At 43.2% G+C, this 16,978-nt stretch overlaps 4 protein-coding genes and 1 pseudogene across 5 annotated transcripts; 4 read left to right on the top strand and 1 right to left on the bottom strand.

Annotated features, from left to right (window-relative positions):
• The first annotated feature begins 132 nt into the window (after positions 1 to 132).
• LOC113565422 lies at positions 133 to 1,864 on the top strand (annotated as a pseudogene).
• A 101-nt stretch (positions 1,865 to 1,965) lies between these two features.
• Positions 1,966 to 2,529, top strand: LOC6593761 (protein PET117 homolog, mitochondrial). The gene is made up of 2 exons (XM_002018637.2): positions 1,966 to 2,121; positions 2,183 to 2,529. Exons 1-2 carry the CDS (start codon positions 2,030 to 2,032, stop codon positions 2,448 to 2,450), a joined length of 360 nt encoding a protein of 119 aa, XP_002018673.1. The 5' UTR covers positions 1,966 to 2,029; the 3' UTR covers positions 2,451 to 2,529.
• Positions 2,530 to 2,802: 273 nt separating this feature from the next.
• Positions 2,803 to 3,890, bottom strand: LOC6593762 (splicing factor U2af 38 kDa subunit). The gene is made up of 3 exons (XM_026988018.1): positions 3,689 to 3,890; positions 2,937 to 3,622; positions 2,803 to 2,888 (listed from the first exon to the last, which is right to left on the bottom strand). Exons 1-3 carry the CDS (start codon positions 3,730 to 3,732, stop codon positions 2,803 to 2,805), a joined length of 816 nt encoding a protein of 271 aa, XP_026843819.1. The 5' UTR covers positions 3,733 to 3,890.
• Positions 3,891 to 4,333: 443 nt separating this feature from the next.
• LOC6593763 (stress-induced-phosphoprotein 1) lies at positions 4,334 to 6,513 on the top strand. 2 transcript variants are annotated; one of them, XM_002018639.2, is made up of 4 exons: positions 4,334 to 4,424; positions 4,485 to 4,767; positions 4,856 to 5,960; positions 6,027 to 6,513. In XM_002018639.2, exons 1-4 carry the CDS (start codon positions 4,416 to 4,418, stop codon positions 6,097 to 6,099), a joined length of 1,470 nt encoding a protein of 489 aa, XP_002018675.2. In that variant the 5' UTR covers positions 4,334 to 4,415; the 3' UTR covers positions 6,100 to 6,513. The 2 variants fall into 2 exon arrangements, with proteins under 2 accessions (XP_002018675.2, XP_026843818.1); XM_026988017.1 differs by having other exon boundaries at positions 4,335 to 4,424; positions 4,482 to 4,767.
• Positions 6,514 to 6,758: 245 nt separating this feature from the next.
• On the top strand, positions 6,759 to 11,941 carry LOC6593764 (phosphatidylinositol 3-kinase regulatory subunit gamma). Its single transcript, XM_002018640.2, has 3 exons — positions 6,759 to 7,187; positions 7,645 to 8,557; positions 11,176 to 11,941. Coding segments are annotated over exons 1-3 (1,554 nt in total). The 5' UTR covers positions 6,759 to 7,186; the 3' UTR covers positions 11,816 to 11,941.
• The last annotated feature ends 5,037 nt before the right edge of the window (positions 11,942 to 16,978 follow it).

Here is a 16,978-nt window from a genome sequence, read left to right as displayed (position 1 = left end):
GCTAAATGTTACTCATACGCCGCATTGGCTTTTGTACTGTGTGGTTGTACTTGTGCTGTTGCTTCTGTTTCGGTTTTGGTTTCGGTTTTGGTTTTGGTTTCATTATTCCCTTTTCTTTTGTTGGTCGTGCGCATGTCCAGAATTGGGGAGCTGCGTGCCTATTCCAGGGGTTTGGGCCCTTCCTTTCCCTTCCTTATGCGTTACTGTATGGGGACAGCCACATTTGTTAATGGCCAATAATCTGAATGAATCGCAACCAGTAGAGACACATACTATGGCAGCTCATCAGCTTATTTCCACAGCAGACAAACAAACTGAGGAGCATCATGCAGCTATATCAGCGTTAGAAATCAGCCAACACGATAACATACAATATTTAGATAATATTTTAGTCATTGCGTCAAAGCCAGAGATAAGAAAAATAGCCAAGGCAGTGCCATTTCTAGTTTGAATAGTTCAAAGTGCGCGGGCTAATTCGATGGATGGTTTGCGGTAAATATCGATACTCATCGATATAAAACCATCGATATGAAACCATCGGTATTCCTTTTTAATCAATAGCACAATCGATATTGAGAAACTGCCACCACCAGCGAGCAGCTGTCGCGACTTATCGAAGCACTGCCATCTCAATTGGATTTGTGGGGGATATTTTCCCGTGGCGCCCTTTGTCGCAGTATTTCGCGCTGCCTCAGCCCCCAGACCACCCCGGAACAACAATCCGACCACAGAGAAGACCAACGCTGGATATAGATCTCCCAACGGCCATCAAGAATCTGCGCTATTTTGCCGACTGATCACTCGCTGGAACTTCCCCATTCTGATGAAGGCCTGGAAGCTGGGACCCACACTGGCTACCGGCAACACCATCTTCCTAAAGCCAGCTGAGCAGTCAATGTGGCCGGCGCTGCCCTAGCCAAGCTCATCCAACTGGCATCCGGCCACACGAACCTGAAGCGCGTGACCCTGGAGTTGGGCGGAAAGTCCCCCAACATTATCCTTTCTGACTCTATTCGTAGAGACGGCCCAATTCGGCCTCTTCTTCAACATGGGCCAGTGCTGCTGTGCCGGCTCTCGCACCTTTGTGGAGGATAAGATCTACGACGAGTTCGTGGAGCGCAGTGCAGGGCGTGCCAAGAAGAGGACCGTGGGCAACCCTTAGATCTGAACACCGAGCAGGATCCCCAGATCAACCAGGAGCAGATGGATAAGATCCTTGGCATGATCCAGCAGGGCCGGCGTGGTGGCCGGCGGTAGCCGTCTCGAAGGCCTTCCCGGCTACTTTGTCCAGCCAACGGTGTTCGCCGATGTCCGAGACAACATGCCCATTGCCCGCGAGAAGATATTCGGGCCCGTCCAGCAGCTGATTCATCGAGCGGGGTCATCGAACTCGAAGTACGTCCTTGCCGCCGCTCTCTTCACCAAGGATCTGGACTATGCCAACTAAATTGTCGGTTGCCTGCGTGCCGGCACTACAATGCCCTGGCTGGCCAGGCTTCCTTCGGACGAGAACGGGGAGTATGCACTCTCCAACTACACGGAGGTCAAGAGCGTCATTGTGAAGGTTCCACAGAAGAACTCCTAAGAAGGGACTGTCCTGGACAGGGACATTAGCCCTAAGCTCACATTTACTCGATCTACATCTCTATATAGGCAAACAATATGATTCTATTTGTGAAGAAAATCTTGAAGATTCGGATAGTCCGCCCATCATTAGTTCCCATTCCTACCACGCCCGTGTGTCGGTAAATTTTTCCGCATCTGTAACGTGGATAAATTTAAGAATATCGTACACATGGGAGGTGAGGTCCACAGGACCGGGAAATAGTTTGTTACGGTTACTCTGGTACTTCATAGGTCCTCTTAGACTAGAACGGTGTACGTGTTAACGTGTACGGTCACACTGGCTGGTATTTTACTTTCAGTCATGTCGTAATTACTCTATAAACTGTTCAATTCAATCTGTTCAAACTTTTAACAAACAAACAAAATTAGAATTGTGGGCTTTACAAGAAAAATAATTGTAAAAATGTCGCTGACCTCAAGGGTTACCCTGGGCGTGGCGGTGACCGTTTCCAGCGCCATAATAGGTTATGTGCATTATAAACAATCCGAAGACCGGTAAGTGGACCAAATTCATGAATGAACTTATAAGATAACCAATGATTGCATTCCGTTCCAGTCTCAAACTTCACGAGGGTGTTATACGCGATGTGGAGCAGCAGCAGAGGCGTAAACATGAAAACAGATATACGCTGCAGCAACAAATTGATATGACAAAGCAACTGAAGGCACTGGAGGCTTCTTCGGCGTCACCAGAGCCGCAGGCACAGTCGTCTCCGGCAGAATCGCAGCCGGCGCAGGTGGAGAAACAGCCCAAGAGTCCTGCATCAAATCTTAAAGCTCATCCCGCCGCTCAGGAAGCGCCACCCAGCCAGCCCACAGATTGAGTTAAAAATTCTATATAGTCCAAAATTTTGCATACGATTAAGTACATACAGTGCAGTAAGAGAAACGGAATACACACCAGATGGTGCATTTGTTTGGTTTTTGTATATAGTATTTACTCAATTTTTATTATTACGAATGTGTGTATAGTAATTACAATCCTAATGGGCGCTCGATAAAGTATTTAGCAGGGGGTTTGTACATAGGTGGTGAAGACCCCTTTCTTCTAAATAAAAAACAATCAGAAGGAAACTGAACGTCGAAATAAAATACACGAATTGGCGACTCATGTCCGTTTTCCCGTTGTCCATTGCATTGCCGTTTGCAACATGATGCTGAAGAAAGTCTAGAAGACTAATAACGACCACCACCACCACCGCCGCCGCCGCCTCCACCACCTCCACCGCCGCCACCGCCTTTGCGACCTCGATCATTGCCGCCTCTGTCGTTGCCCCCTCGATCATTGCCACCCCGATCGTTTCCACCACGATCCATGCCTCGTCCTTCATTGGCAGCTCTATCGCGCTGCTCGTAGTGGCCTCCGCCAACTCCATCGTTGCCATCACGACGTCGGCGGGGTGAACGTGACCCCCGACTGCGGGAGCGACGAGAACGTGGCGAGCGGGAACGGGAGCGGGCACGCCGGCGCCGAGAATATAGATACCTTCGCAGTTCCCTCGAGATGGGCTTCAAATGCATAAAGTTGCAGAATCCGGAACGTGTGCACTCTCCCATTTCGTACTGTCTGCAGCAGGCTTCACGGAAATCGGTCACCGGCGACAATTCCGAGTAGACAGGACGGCCACCGAACCAGCGATTATTCAAATCGTTTGCCGCCTTTTCTGCATCGGCCTCGTTCCGGAATTTGATGTAGACATTGCCTACCAAATGGTCGCCCAGATTGTCACACACATTCATCTCCTCGATCTCTCCGTACTTGTCCTCGCATTCAACGAAAACGTCTTCGAAGAAGTTGTCATAATGCTCCTGCATTTCCTCGTCTGATACATTGGCCACCAAATGTGACCCGTCCGCCGATTTGGCCGAGTTCTGCGGATTAACGTACAGATTCTGTAGGAGAACTGTTTGCGAAAATGTCGGCTTGTTGTGTATGCGGGAGCATCGGTCTCCATGACGGCAGGCGCCAATTTTAAAGTAGAACGAGCAATTTACTCTGCAATTGCAAGCGTCAATTAGTCAAAACACCAGGTACAGCAGAAGCGGAACCATGCTGACTTACTTGTCCTTTTCCGTGCCAAAAATGGATGCCAAATACTCCGCCATTACAGTGGAGCTGAAACGAAACTGCTTCTGGAAAACTGGTGTGCTTCAATTCGAGCTATGGTTGATTGACGCGAGACAATTTAAGTTCTTTCCTCCTTTTGTGTACTTTTTTTCGCCAGTTTTTCCAAATTTTCGCCTGCCGCACGTAAAAAAACAGCGTCTGCAGTGTGACCGAATTGAACTAGATATACGGTCTTACTGTCAGAAATATACCGAGATATACCGTCTCATTTTCGAAATATACCGTAAATATACTGACGAATTCAAGTTCCATCATACATATTTCTCGTATCTGATATTCCGTCGAAATATTCTGGCTAACTAAAACCCTTAGTTCTGCCCACATAGTTTTAGGCCGTTAATGAATCAAGTTTTTACTTGACTGTCTTATTTTAAATACTTGCTTTTATTGGATCTCGTCTACAAAAACGTTTTAGTAAAAAGTTTAGTAAAAAAAACGTAGTGATACTGAAACTGCTGAGGTATTTCTGAGGGCAAGGGTCAGACGGTCACACTGATTTTGCTTTCAAGGTATATTCGGAAAAAGGAAGGGTGGATAGCTTCTAGAAAAGTCGGCATTTTTTGTGAATTTTCGTGAAATTTCGGCCGAAACGAAACAGCGTGTTCCAACAAGTTAAAAAAAAAAGAAGCGCATTAATAACATTACATCAGCGGTGAAAAGAATGGAACAGGTAGGTGGAGTAACAGGACAAAGGAGAACATCCTTTTTACAGCCCTTGGGCCATTAGCAGGTGAATGAACTCAAGGAAAAGGGCAACACTGCCCTGAATGCCGAAAAATTTGACGAGGCTGTTGCAGCCTACACAGAAGCCATTGCCCTGGACAGCCAAAACCATGTTCTGTTCAGTAACCGGTCGGCCGCCTATGCCAAGGCTGGGAAATTTGCTGAGGCTTTGAAGGACGCCGAACAAACCATCGCCCTGAATCCCACCTGGCCGAAGGGATACTCGCGCAAGGGTGCCGCCGCAGCTGGCCTGCATGACTTCATGAAGGCCTTCGAGGCGTTCAACGAGGGTAAGTGGTTGAATCATCTCGTCTGGCCTCAACATAACCTCACTTTGACTTCCCCTCGACCGCCCCCGTCCTCCTTCCACTCGCATAGGCCTCAAGTACGATCCCACAAATGCAGTTCTGCTGCAGGGCCGTCAAGAGATCACCGCCTCAGTGCTTAGCTATATGCAGTCGCAGGGCGACATTCCAATGGACATTGATCCACAGATGCCGCGAGCACGCCGGGCCCCCTCGCCACCACGTAGAACTGCCGAGCCGGCAAAGCCAGCCGAGCCTAGGGTGGAGGATATGAGCGAGGATGAAAAAAAGAAGTACTTTGCCAAGCTGGAGAAGGAGCTGGGCAATGCGGCGTACAAGAAGAAGGAATTTGATGATGCTCTCAAGCACTACAATGCTGCCATCGAACATGATCCCACAGACATCACGTTCTACAACAACATTGCTGCGGTGTACTTTGAGCGCAAGGAGTACGAGGAGTGCATTAAGCAGTGCGAGAAAGGCATCGAGGTGGGCCGTGAAAACCGATCCGATTTCAAATTGATTGCCAAATCGTTTGCCCGCATCGGCAACACCTATCGCAAGCTTGAGAACTACAAGCAGGCCAAGATCTATTTTGAGAAGGCCATGTCCGAACATCGGACGCCGGAGATCAAGACGTCGCTCAGCGAGATGGAGGCCAAAATCAAGGAGCAGGAGCGTCAGGCCTACATCAATCCTGAGAAGGCCGAGGAGGAGAAGGAGCAGGGCAATCACTTCTTCAAGAAGGGTGACTACAGCAATGCCGTCAAGCACTACTCGGAGGCCATCAAGCGCAATCCCGACGATCCTAAGCTGTATAGTAATCGTGCTGCCTGCTACACGAAGCTGGCCGCCTTTGATCTGGGTCTCAAGGATTGCGAGACTTGCATCAAGCTGGACGAGAAGTTTATTAAGGGGTACATACGCAAGGGAAAAATTCTACAAGGCATGCAGCAGACCTCTAAGGCTTCGGCTGCCTACCAGAAGGCGCTGGAACTCGACCCTAACAATGCCGAGGCCATCGAGGGCTACCGTCAGAGCTCGATGAACTTTCAACGCAATCCCCAAGAGGTGCTCAAGAATGCCATGTCGGATCCCGAAATTCAGCAGATCCTCAAAGACCCGGCCATGCGCATGATCCTCGAACAGATGCAGAACGATCCAAATGCTGTGAAAGAGTAAGTTTTCGATTTATCACATAATTGTTAACGAGTAGCTTTTCCTAATTGATATTTGTTTTACAGACACTTGCAGAATCCTGCAATCGCCGATAAGATAATGAAGCTGCTGGAATCGGGCATCATTCAGATACATTAGGCACTCCATATACACATACAAACAAACAAAACATATTGATAAACATTCAGGAGAAGAAAGAAAACAAAACCAATAATACGCATTATACGAACCTTATTGCACCATTATGGCGCAAGCCTCATAACTAAACTATCGTTTACCAATTTATAAAGAGGAGGGCAAACACAAAAAATTAACGCTAAACATTACCTTAGAAATCGCAACGCCTAAAACGCAGATCGACTATAACTACAACTAACTAAAGAAATTAATTACAAAACTGGAGTGTCTGCCTAATTGATTTACGCAGATGGCTGGAGTAGGGCTCCATCCGCAAAATCCTTATTTTCTTACTACAATATATGCTGTAGCTTAGCTCTAAAATAAGTTTTTGAATGTAAAATAAATGAGTCAAAGAACGAGATTCCATTTGAATATTCCGCCCAAGTGTTGTACAGTCCTCTGCTCTTTTTACTATTTTCCACACGTTAAACAGCACCGCACGATTTCTTCCGACAAAAATGGTGTGCCCATTTATATACCTTTATATCGGTATATCTATCTATGCATCGGTATATTTACGGTATATTTTGATAGTGAGACGGTGTATTTCGGTATATTTCTGTGGGAATCGATAACACTGGCCACACTGATCGATAAGTCCGCGTGCGATTGTGATTTTTTTTTGTCGTCCAAAAGTGCCGTATAAAAATGTTTTAAGTTAACCCCACAAACCCGGCCATACCCAAAGCACTGAAGTAGCGAAATTGGACACAATAGTCGAAAAACCAAACTCAAAACCATACGAATCCTGTACATTAAAGCCAACCATTATTTTAACCTGTGTCGTATTGCCGTAGTATTAGTGTGCGGTGGTGTATGTGTGCGCGTGTGTGTCTCCCCTCAGTCCGAATCGCGAAATCGAGAATAGAAAGATGTGTGTGCTGCTCCGGTAGTGGTAGTGTGGCGAGCTATAAGCGTGAAATTAACACACCACAAGAAAATACGCGAATCTAAATTCAATAATCGAAACTAAGCCGCCGCCAGTTAACCTCCTCCTGCTGCTTTCCCCCTCCCCCACCCAGAGACAAATAAAACAGCCAACACAAGTGAGTACCTAAATCATCGTCGCCCCCCCCTCGCTTCAGGGTTGCTCAAGATGGCACGGACGGCATGGCCAGAGCGAGAGCGCTTGGCAACAAGCGAGAGCCGGGACGCCACTATAGTCGCTTACATGTGTAGCGTACTATTGCATATCGTACTATCTGTGAGAGGTTTTTGGGGCTGAGATCTCATTTGCTTAGAGAGAGAGAGAGAGAGAGAGAGTTTGGTTGGAGATATCTTTTGTGGATTGTGAAGTGTAGTCTTTTGGGTTGAAACCCCGTAATATGATTTGAAGAGTTCGTGTTTTGAGATCTGTAGATTTCTGTAGATTGTATTTTGTGTTGAAGATCTCTTAACTTCTGCTCAGAGTTCATTCTATCGAATTGAATGTTAACTTTTCAATCTTTTGTACATTTTTCCTTACAACCTTACAATTATATGCTTTTATCTTTTTCGCTGCAGTGCAACCCTCGCCGCTGCATTACTCGACGATGCGGCCACAGGCTCCCGGATCGCTGGTCGATCCCTACGAGGACGAACTTCGCATGGCGCCCTGGTATTGGGGGCAAATCACACGCGAGGAGGCAAAGAATATACTGCACGGAATGCCCGATGGCAGCTTCCTGGTGCGCGATGCGCTCTCCAAGAAGGGGGAATACACACTGACACTGATGAAGGACGGAAACGAGAAGCTGATAAAGATCTGCCACATCAATGGCATGTACGGGTTCATTGAGAAGAAACTGTTCAATTCGGTGGTGGATATGGTCAACTTTTACAAGGCCAACTCCCTGAATATGTACAACAAGACGCTGGACATAATGCTGAGCCATCCGATTGTGCGAACCTACGAGGAGGATGACGCCCATCCACATGGGGATCTTGGACTGCTGAGCAACGAGTTTATACGCACATCGCAGATGCTGCAGCAGCTGGAACAGAACCTCGATCAGAAGAAGAACTCCTTCAATGCCATTCGGGAGGAGCTGCAGGAAAAGAAGATCCATCAGGGCGTGTTTGGGAATGCCGAGAAGATATTTCGCGATCAAATCAAACTCAACGAATCGGTGATGAAGACACCCGCCGCCGCAGAGAGCAGTGCCCCTGAAAGCGGAGGAGCATCAGCACTCGGGACGGCCGCTGGTACGGCTGGGACCTCCGCTTCGGCCTGCAGCAACAATGCCAATACCCGACAGAGCCTCCAGGAGAACCAGGCCCATCTCCTCGCTCTACTCGAAATCATGCAGGAGAAGATGCAACAGCTGAACCACTACATGGAGTGCAAGAAGAAGGAGGAGCTGCTGCTCGAGCGTCAGATCAATGCCACCAAGCCCGAGCTGCAGATGCTGCAGTTGCGCAAGGACAAATATATTGAGTAAGTGCTAAAATGCTTCAACCCGAACACGCTGACGTCATTTAATGTGTAAGCTCTTTCCAAGTGGTTTGCTGATTAGCGTGGCGCAGTGGAGCCAGCAACCAGGCGACAGACTGACATACACAGTCATAGAAGACCTCTTCTATTCGATTGTCTGTGCCTCTGAGTCTCTGTCTGTCTGTGTGTTGCTGTCTCTGGCCTGGCCTGGCCCGGGCTGGCCTGTGCACTCGGCGGTAACATGCACTGCAGTTTGCAGTTTTCGCCAGCCACTGAGGGAATGTAAATGCACAAAATTCATCGGTCGGACGCTCGGTTCTGGCTCATTTTACACGCGGCAGCAGTCGTCAGACAGACGTTCGCTCATTTCGAACAGCCAGCGGCCGGCAGCTAGCCAGTCAGCCAGTCCCAAAAGTCTGACCGATACCGATGATAATGGCATAACATTGTTTGGTTTGGCTTTGGTTTTTGGCCACGCCAGCAGCAACAGCAACAGCGCAGCGCTATAGCCATGCATGGGGTCTACGTGCCTGGAAAGCCTTTAGCTGGAAACCCCTCTTTATATGTATATATTGTATATATCTTTAGTCGGGTCCGCTAAGCGAGTATATCGGTGTCTCCTATCGCATAGCGACCCCTCGCTTTGGGGCGGAAAATCCCAATTTACCTTGGAGAGGAGTCTAGTCCCCTCTCTTATCATTCATTTGATTAGAAAGTCTCTTGGATTCCAATTTCTTTGCGGGAACCCTTTATCGCTTGACCATATAAAATGATAATATATAATACATATACATATGTACAAGTATAGACTCTTCTTTCTTTTTTTTCCTCTTTGTCACATCAAGGTCGTATTTATCATAAATGGCAATTGTTTTTTTTTTTTTTTTTTTTTTTTAAAGGAGAGCCCTTTTATCGCAATAACTTGCAGTTATTTACAGGATTGTAGTCAAGGTCGAGGTTTTATATATAAGAAAGAATTTATGGAAAATTTCCAGAGCATTTTATTGAGGTTTTTATAATTTACCCCATAAACAGAGTCTGTCTTTAATGAAAATATTCCTCTTTTTCCACTCCTTTCACTCGATCTTACAGTTTCTTTCCATGCACACATCCCTTTATGATATTCCAATGGATCTACATAGTACATCTTAAGATTCTAATACATATCCGTAGTTAATCTTGAAACAACCCTTTTTCCAACTAAATTTTAATCGAAATATCTCCATTTCCATAGATATTTGTACGAAAACCTTCCTTGCCTATTTATTCGAAACCAATTTGCTATCTTTATTAGTTTACGATTAGAAACACTTGTCCGCTTCTCTTGGATTCAACTAATTCTTGAGTTTAATAATACATAGCAACAGTCGTTAACTTTACAGTGTAGTACGTCATCATATCTATGGGCATTACTTAGACTGTGGCCCGGACAAATGAACGAATGACTAGCCCAAAAAAAGAGGCAGTCTCTGACTGTTAGATAAGGTAATAGAGCCGAGTGACATTTTGCTAAAGATAGCTTTCCTTATCAGGCTTTAAAAGTTTGCCAAGTGCTGTCTCTTATGTACTACTTACATAGGGAAGACACATTCATATACATAAATATATTGAACCAAATGTATAATGTGCTTTTTTTTGCAAAAGAAAACGATAAGAAACAAAGATTAGGGACCGTCAATGGCGATAAGAAAAAAAACTTCGGTTGAGGGGGGAGGCAGACCACTTGGCTGGGTCTGGGACTGGGAATTCGACTGGGCTGCATCATTAGATAGTAGATTCAATAGTCATCCAATATTAATCTCTATCGTTTTTTGGGGTTCGTTTCCGATTCTTGATTTAGTCGCTCCAGAAGATATTTTTGATATGATGGAACCTAGTCCACCTATCGCTTATCTCTTGCGTGAATCACTTAGTGCCGATAGGAGCCGCGAACCACCGTTGCGTTAGCAAAGAACAAAGCCCCAGCCGAAACCCAGAGGTCTAGACGAGCGTAGACTTAACGGCGGCAGCGTTATTCATCCCAACATTTATCGCCGCAGTTTCGAATCCAGTTGAAATTTCTGCCGCCATCTTCCTATAAAGAGCGACAGTAGGCTAAAGACAGAATTATTCCTCAATTAGTGTTTGTTGAATTAGCACAACCTTCGAAGAAGTGATATTTCGATCAAATATTCTTGAAGTATAAACAAAAATGAAGTAAATTATATACAGAGATATCAAAAAACTTACGACCGAGTGAGCCTCCAGAAATCGTTTGGAAGATCGTGTTTATGGAAGAAAAATTCTGTTAATCCTGATATTAAGTACATCTTCGACCTACATCAAAAAGAAGTATTATTTTTATGGAAGAGAGCTCTGTTTATGGAGAATTGATATACAAAATCGTAGATTATATCATTTAGAAGAAAATATATCCATAAAACATATACAAAAATTATAGAAATTGCATAGGTTTTCTTGAGGATAATAATCTTAATAATTGACAAGTGCTTTATAGACATTTTATTGGCGATTTTCCTTTGTAATCTTCGAATCTATAATATTAGATCACTGTCTCTAAAACTATATTCAAACAATCTCTCTAACTCCTCCCTTCTCCTATCTCCCTCTTGCTTTCTTAGGCGCCTGAAAGGATTCAATCTCACGGATGACGATCTGAATGCCATACTCGAGATGGGTTTCGCGAACTGGCGGCAACAGTACGAGAGTGTCTTGAATTTGCCACACAGGAACGAGTCCTACTGGTTCCTGAAGGATGCAACGCGTCGTGATGCCGAGGAGCTGCTCCGCGGCTCACCCTCTGGAACCTTCCTCATCCGTGCCCGCAATGCCGGCCACTATGCGCTGTCGATTGTGTGCAAGGGCAATGTTCAGCATTGCATCATCTATGAGACGGAGAGTGGCTTTGGTTTTGCGGCACCCTACAACATCTATCCCACGCTTAAGAAGCTCGTGGAGCACTATGCCACAAATTCGCTGGAGGAGCACAACGACACGCTGACCACGACGCTGCGACTGCCTGTGTACTACTGGGAGCAGAACAGGGCCCAGATACTCGAAGAGCTGGAGATGGAACGAGAGCAAGAGGCAGAGGCGGCGGCGGCTTCGGCACAGACATCGCTGGGCAGCAGCAGCACCAGCACCAGCAGTGCGCCCATACCGACGCCCAGGGCACGTTCTGATCAGGATCAGGTGGATGGTGGGGAAACGGAGACGCCACCGGCCTCAATTTCGCCATCAAATTTTAGCACATCGCAGTAGGCACGCCACCCCACACACACACACACAAACACACACAAACACACAAAGCCCTTAACCTCACAGGCTAGCTATCGTATCTATATCTATCTCTATATCTCTCTCTAACCTCTCGCGCTCCGCTATAAAGCTATATATCTCTCTATCTCTATGTGTATATTCGATATATATATATATATATATATGTGTATATATGTATATATACGATATATATATATATATATATATGTATATATATATTTCGTATATAAATATTTTGTTGTCGTGTGATGGATGGGATGGCGTTGCAGTACAACTGCTTCGGGGACCATCCCCCAAAAAAGAAAGAAAGGAAAACCCATGCTCCAGAATAATAACAATGTTTTGGTGATCATATTGATGTTGTTTAAACTTTATATATACATACATATACGTATGTGTATATCCATTTTTTGTAATACTGCATTTCGCGTGATAATTGATACGTCAAGCATCTGTTGTATCTGTTGTAACCCCTCACCTGCCCCCACTACATGTCCCTGCTACAAACCACACCCTTTCCTGCTCCTTAATTACATTGTTATCACGCTGCGCGTTGCCGTCATCATCGAGTGGGAGGGTTATATATATTTATATTGTAGGTATGTATGCATGTTGGGGAAGTGACCCCCTCTAGGAGATATCCGAAGAAATTCTTCGGAAATTTCTTCAAACCATTTTGTCGCGTGTTAATGTAAATATAGTACTTGCTGCGGAAACAAAGAACACAGAGAGAGAGACATTTTTGAAATCAGGTTACGGTTTTGATAACCTTATAGACCTTGACCAGCACTCCCTCCCCCGCCACCTCCTCACAGCCTGTGCCCGCTGGGCCATGGGCCCTCTAATATTTGTTGTTATATTATGATTGATTTTGATGTAGTTTTAAGTAAAGTTTACGTATGTTTAAACGATGTGATCACTCGATTGTTGCTAAAATAGTAATTTCCTTTAAACATTATGAATACATATATATATAAATATATATTATTTTTTTTTTTAAATAAGAACACACCCACACAAACCCCACACAGAAAAAGATTCAGAAACAAAACAAAAGAATACAAATGTAAAAAAAAGGCACCCAGAGGAACAACAACAAAAAAAACAAAACAAAAAACAGTGCAATCGGCAAAAAAAAACCGCTGCTTGAGTACTTTTAAGTACAAAGTTTTTAAAAGATAGATTTATATTTGAGTGCAATTTCTGTTATGTCCAAAAGATACACATACACACAGACAGACACACACACACACACAATTTGAGTGCAATTTCTATATAATGGCAAGTTATATAGCGCCCCGTTGTTGTTCCCCCGTTTGTGATGGCTGGGAAAGGGTATACAGACTTCGGCCTGGCCCCCAAAACTTATGTTCTCTTGTGCCACCCTTAATGTTCGTTCGAACTCGAATTGGATCACCTCTTTCGTGCTTCCTGTTATGCATTGCATTCTATTTCTCCTTTCGCTTCGCTTTCGAAATCGAATCGAATCGAATCGATCATACATTCTCCCCTTGGCTAATCGAAATCGTAATCGAATCGATCACACACACACACCCACACAAAACACACGAGCGTCTTTCAAATATTTCTCTTTATAGTATATATAGTATATATTAAAAAAGTTATTCTCTATATACCTTATGCCTATATGTAACTCTTAATTTACGTTTAATTTATTTAATTTGTAATTTGTGTTTCATTAAATTTTGCTTAAATTCTATGAGATTTCGGCGGATCGGATCTCGTACGTTGTAGTATTTATAAGTTTTAAAATTAGTTTTTTAACAAAACATACAAAAATTACGTTTCAACAAACACACAAAAAAAGAAACAAATACCAATACGTAGCAGAACCAGATTAAATGTGTTCTAATCATGATTGATGCGCAATCAATCATGCTGATAAATGATGATGACGTTTTTTTTGCCATACCATACCATACCATACCATACCCTTCCCCCGCCCCCCTCAATGTTAGATGGAAATATTTGTGAATTTTTCGGTTGTTTGTGACTCTCCAATTCTGTCTTTGCGATTTTCATTCAGAGCAGAAGAGGAATACAAACAAAAGTTTAAAAAAGAGAACAGAGAACAGAATACAGAGAACGAAACAAAACGAAACGAAGAAAATAAAAAGGAATGATAAAAACTAAATGTGAAACGAATTGCAAATTTGTTGTATTTTTTTATATGAATATATATATAGTATATTGATATATATGTATATGTATATGTGTATCTGTACGAGTATAACCCGCATACATGCCCATTAAATATGTATGCCATTTAGAATGCTATATGTTATAGATCATAAGGCTATATGTTGTAGATCTTTAAGCGCTAACAGCAAAAGCAACAACCACAACAACAACAACAACAAACAACAATTTTTGTAGTAGTTTTTTAAAAGAATCAACAAAAAAAGGAAAAAAAAACTATGTATGTATTTGTATTTGTGTCTAAACCCGAATGTTCGTAAATAACACAAAAGCAAAAAGGAACGAAACAATAATAAAATGAATGAAAAACAAGACAAAATCGTCTCAGTGAATCGTCGAATCATTCTACTATATAAACATCAAGAAATTCTGAAAATACGCTTTCAAATAACATAGTTCGAATACGGAATAGGAGCTCCACTCCACTCGTTTTTGGTCTTCGTTCAGCATTTAACAACACTCTGGAAGGTATCTGGTGCGGTACGAGTACTGCTTTTTGCTGTATTCTCGGCATTGGGTGTCGTCTTTCAATGAACCAACCCTCCTCCCATCTCGGCAGTCATCGTCGTCGTCAGTCGTCCGTCATCCATCGATGCATTCTGCTGAGCTTGCCGAAATGTCCAAAAAATCACGCGCTGTCCAGTGGAACTGTATGGAATGACCACGAGCTGGAGCATGCATAGCAGGAGTGGTGTGATGCCAACCCAATTAGCCATGGAGTGACCTGCTAGGGGGGATACAAGAACGAAAGGAGCTGCTTGGGTATGGTACTGATAGCCTGAATGGGACGATCTTTAATCCGATTCTTCTCTTTGGACATACATACATATTTTACGTATGTATTGCGTTGCATCTGACGGAAAGCTTCTGGAAATAAAATATTCCCTCAATTGTAGGCTCTCTTATACAATGTGATGCATCATCAAGATTTGGATAAGAGAATGGGAAAAGTTATTTTCGGGTGTAAACAGAACTTGGGAATTGGATACCCCAAGAACTCGAATGCTCGAGAGAACACTCTGAGTGATATCTTTAGATAAGAGATGTCTTGTTGGATCCTTTCTGTACCATTATCATCACTGATTTTGTCGACTTTAAGTATGAAATGAAATGAAACAAAAAAATATAATTGGAGTGGAGTGTGAAATGTCACGTTGTATACGCTATATTCGATAAGATAGGAAACAGAAGCAATTAAAGCCTGCCTCAATATAAGAGCACAAAATACCGCCAATTCGTTCCATTTGAATTCAAATTAGGCGCCACATTCCGAATCGGCTGACATCTTCCGCTTAACAGCCCATGTTGTGTATAAAATCAGCAGTGTTGTGTCGTTATGGCTTCAGGGGTTCAAATAAGTGTCCTATCTAATAAAATTAGTTTAAAGTGGTTCCCCTCCCTATTTTTCTGATATGACTATATATGGCTATATAACTAGCTATAAAAGAGCTCTTCAGTGATAAGAGAGCTGTTCAGCTCACTTGAGGTTCATTTGAGTCAGTTCAGGTTCATTGCGGGTCTCAGCAACATGTGTCCCACGCCAAGGCTTGCAACATGCGGTCAAACCTCAGCAACATGCTAGAGCGTTTTCGCTCTTTTTCGTTTAAACCTCTTTTTACGCAAAATGCAATAAAAGCAACTATTAAGAATACACCAGTTAAATAGAAAATTGATTCATCAATCGTACAAAATTGAGTGGGCATGGCTAAATGTTCTATATAGATAGTATTATTCAACGGAACAAAGAATATGAGGAATTGGTCGTTTTTTTGAATCGAATTTGAATTCGCCGCAGTTCGCCGCAATTCGCTTTGGCAACAATGAGTCTCATTCTATACACAAATGTTGCTAATTTACCACCAACATTGCAACTGTTTTCTTGTTGAACTATTTTGATTAATCCTTGTTTACAATAAAAGCAAGGACTAAAAACTAACCAATTGTGTAGAAAATTGATTCATTAATCGTATAAAATTATGTGGGCATAGATAAAGGCCCGGTTGACAACATTTAAGTCCTTGTCGCTCACATTCAAAAAAGTTCGATTTGGCGCGCACCACTCGGTATATTTTTCAAGTGAGACCGTATATACTGTAGAAACTGGTTTTCGCCGCGCTCCCATGTGGTGTTTTTTAGTGCTAAATGGTATTTTTGTCATCTATTAATTTCATTTTCAATTTTATATAAAAACCCAATAAATGCAAGTTTTTTGAATAGGCCAATCAAATATAGAATTGATTCATCAATCGTGCAAAATTGAGTGGGCATGGCTAAATATTCCATATAGATAGTATTATTCAACGGAACAAAGAATATGAGAAAATTTGAATTCGCCGCAATTCGCCGCAGTTCGCTTTAGCAACAATGAGTCTCATTCCATACACAAATGTTGCGCATTCCATACACAAAAGTTGCGGCAACATTTACTTGAAAACCGTTTTTTGGTCAAAATAAAATACATAAAGGTAATTAAAAGAAGCAATCTTGTAGAAAATGCATTTATCTATGGGATAAAGCCAAGTGGGCAAATCTATATAGCTTGAAATATAGGCAATACCCGATTCGCCGCAGTTTCGCTATTGCAACAATGAGTCCCATTCCATGCACAAATGTTGCTAATTCCATGCACACATACCCTGGGGCAAATGGATGTTATAGAATTGTGAATACGTTTGTCTTCCAAGGCTCAGGATCGAGATAAATATATACAAGATACTAAAAAGGTACTTGAATATGTCTAAAGAATATCAATTTGAGAAAAGGTGTTAATAAATTACGTTTGATCTTCATATAAAATTAGCGAAATAGGGTGTACAAAGGGCTATACACGCATCACGTCTTCAAATACCAGCAACATTGCGACTCTTTTTTTTGTTGAACTTTTTTCGTTTAACCCTTTTTTTACAATAAATACAATAAAAGCAA

Source organism: Drosophila persimilis, unplaced genomic scaffold (genome assembly GCF_003286085.1).
Source record: "Drosophila persimilis strain 14011-0111.01,24,50 unplaced genomic scaffold, DperRS2 tig00000124-arrow-pilon, whole genome shotgun sequence".
Classification (NCBI taxonomy): Eukaryota; Metazoa; Arthropoda; class Insecta; order Diptera; family Drosophilidae; genus Drosophila; species Drosophila persimilis.
Note: the sequence above shows the minus strand (reverse complement) of the source record. Positions and strands in the feature narration are given on the sequence as shown.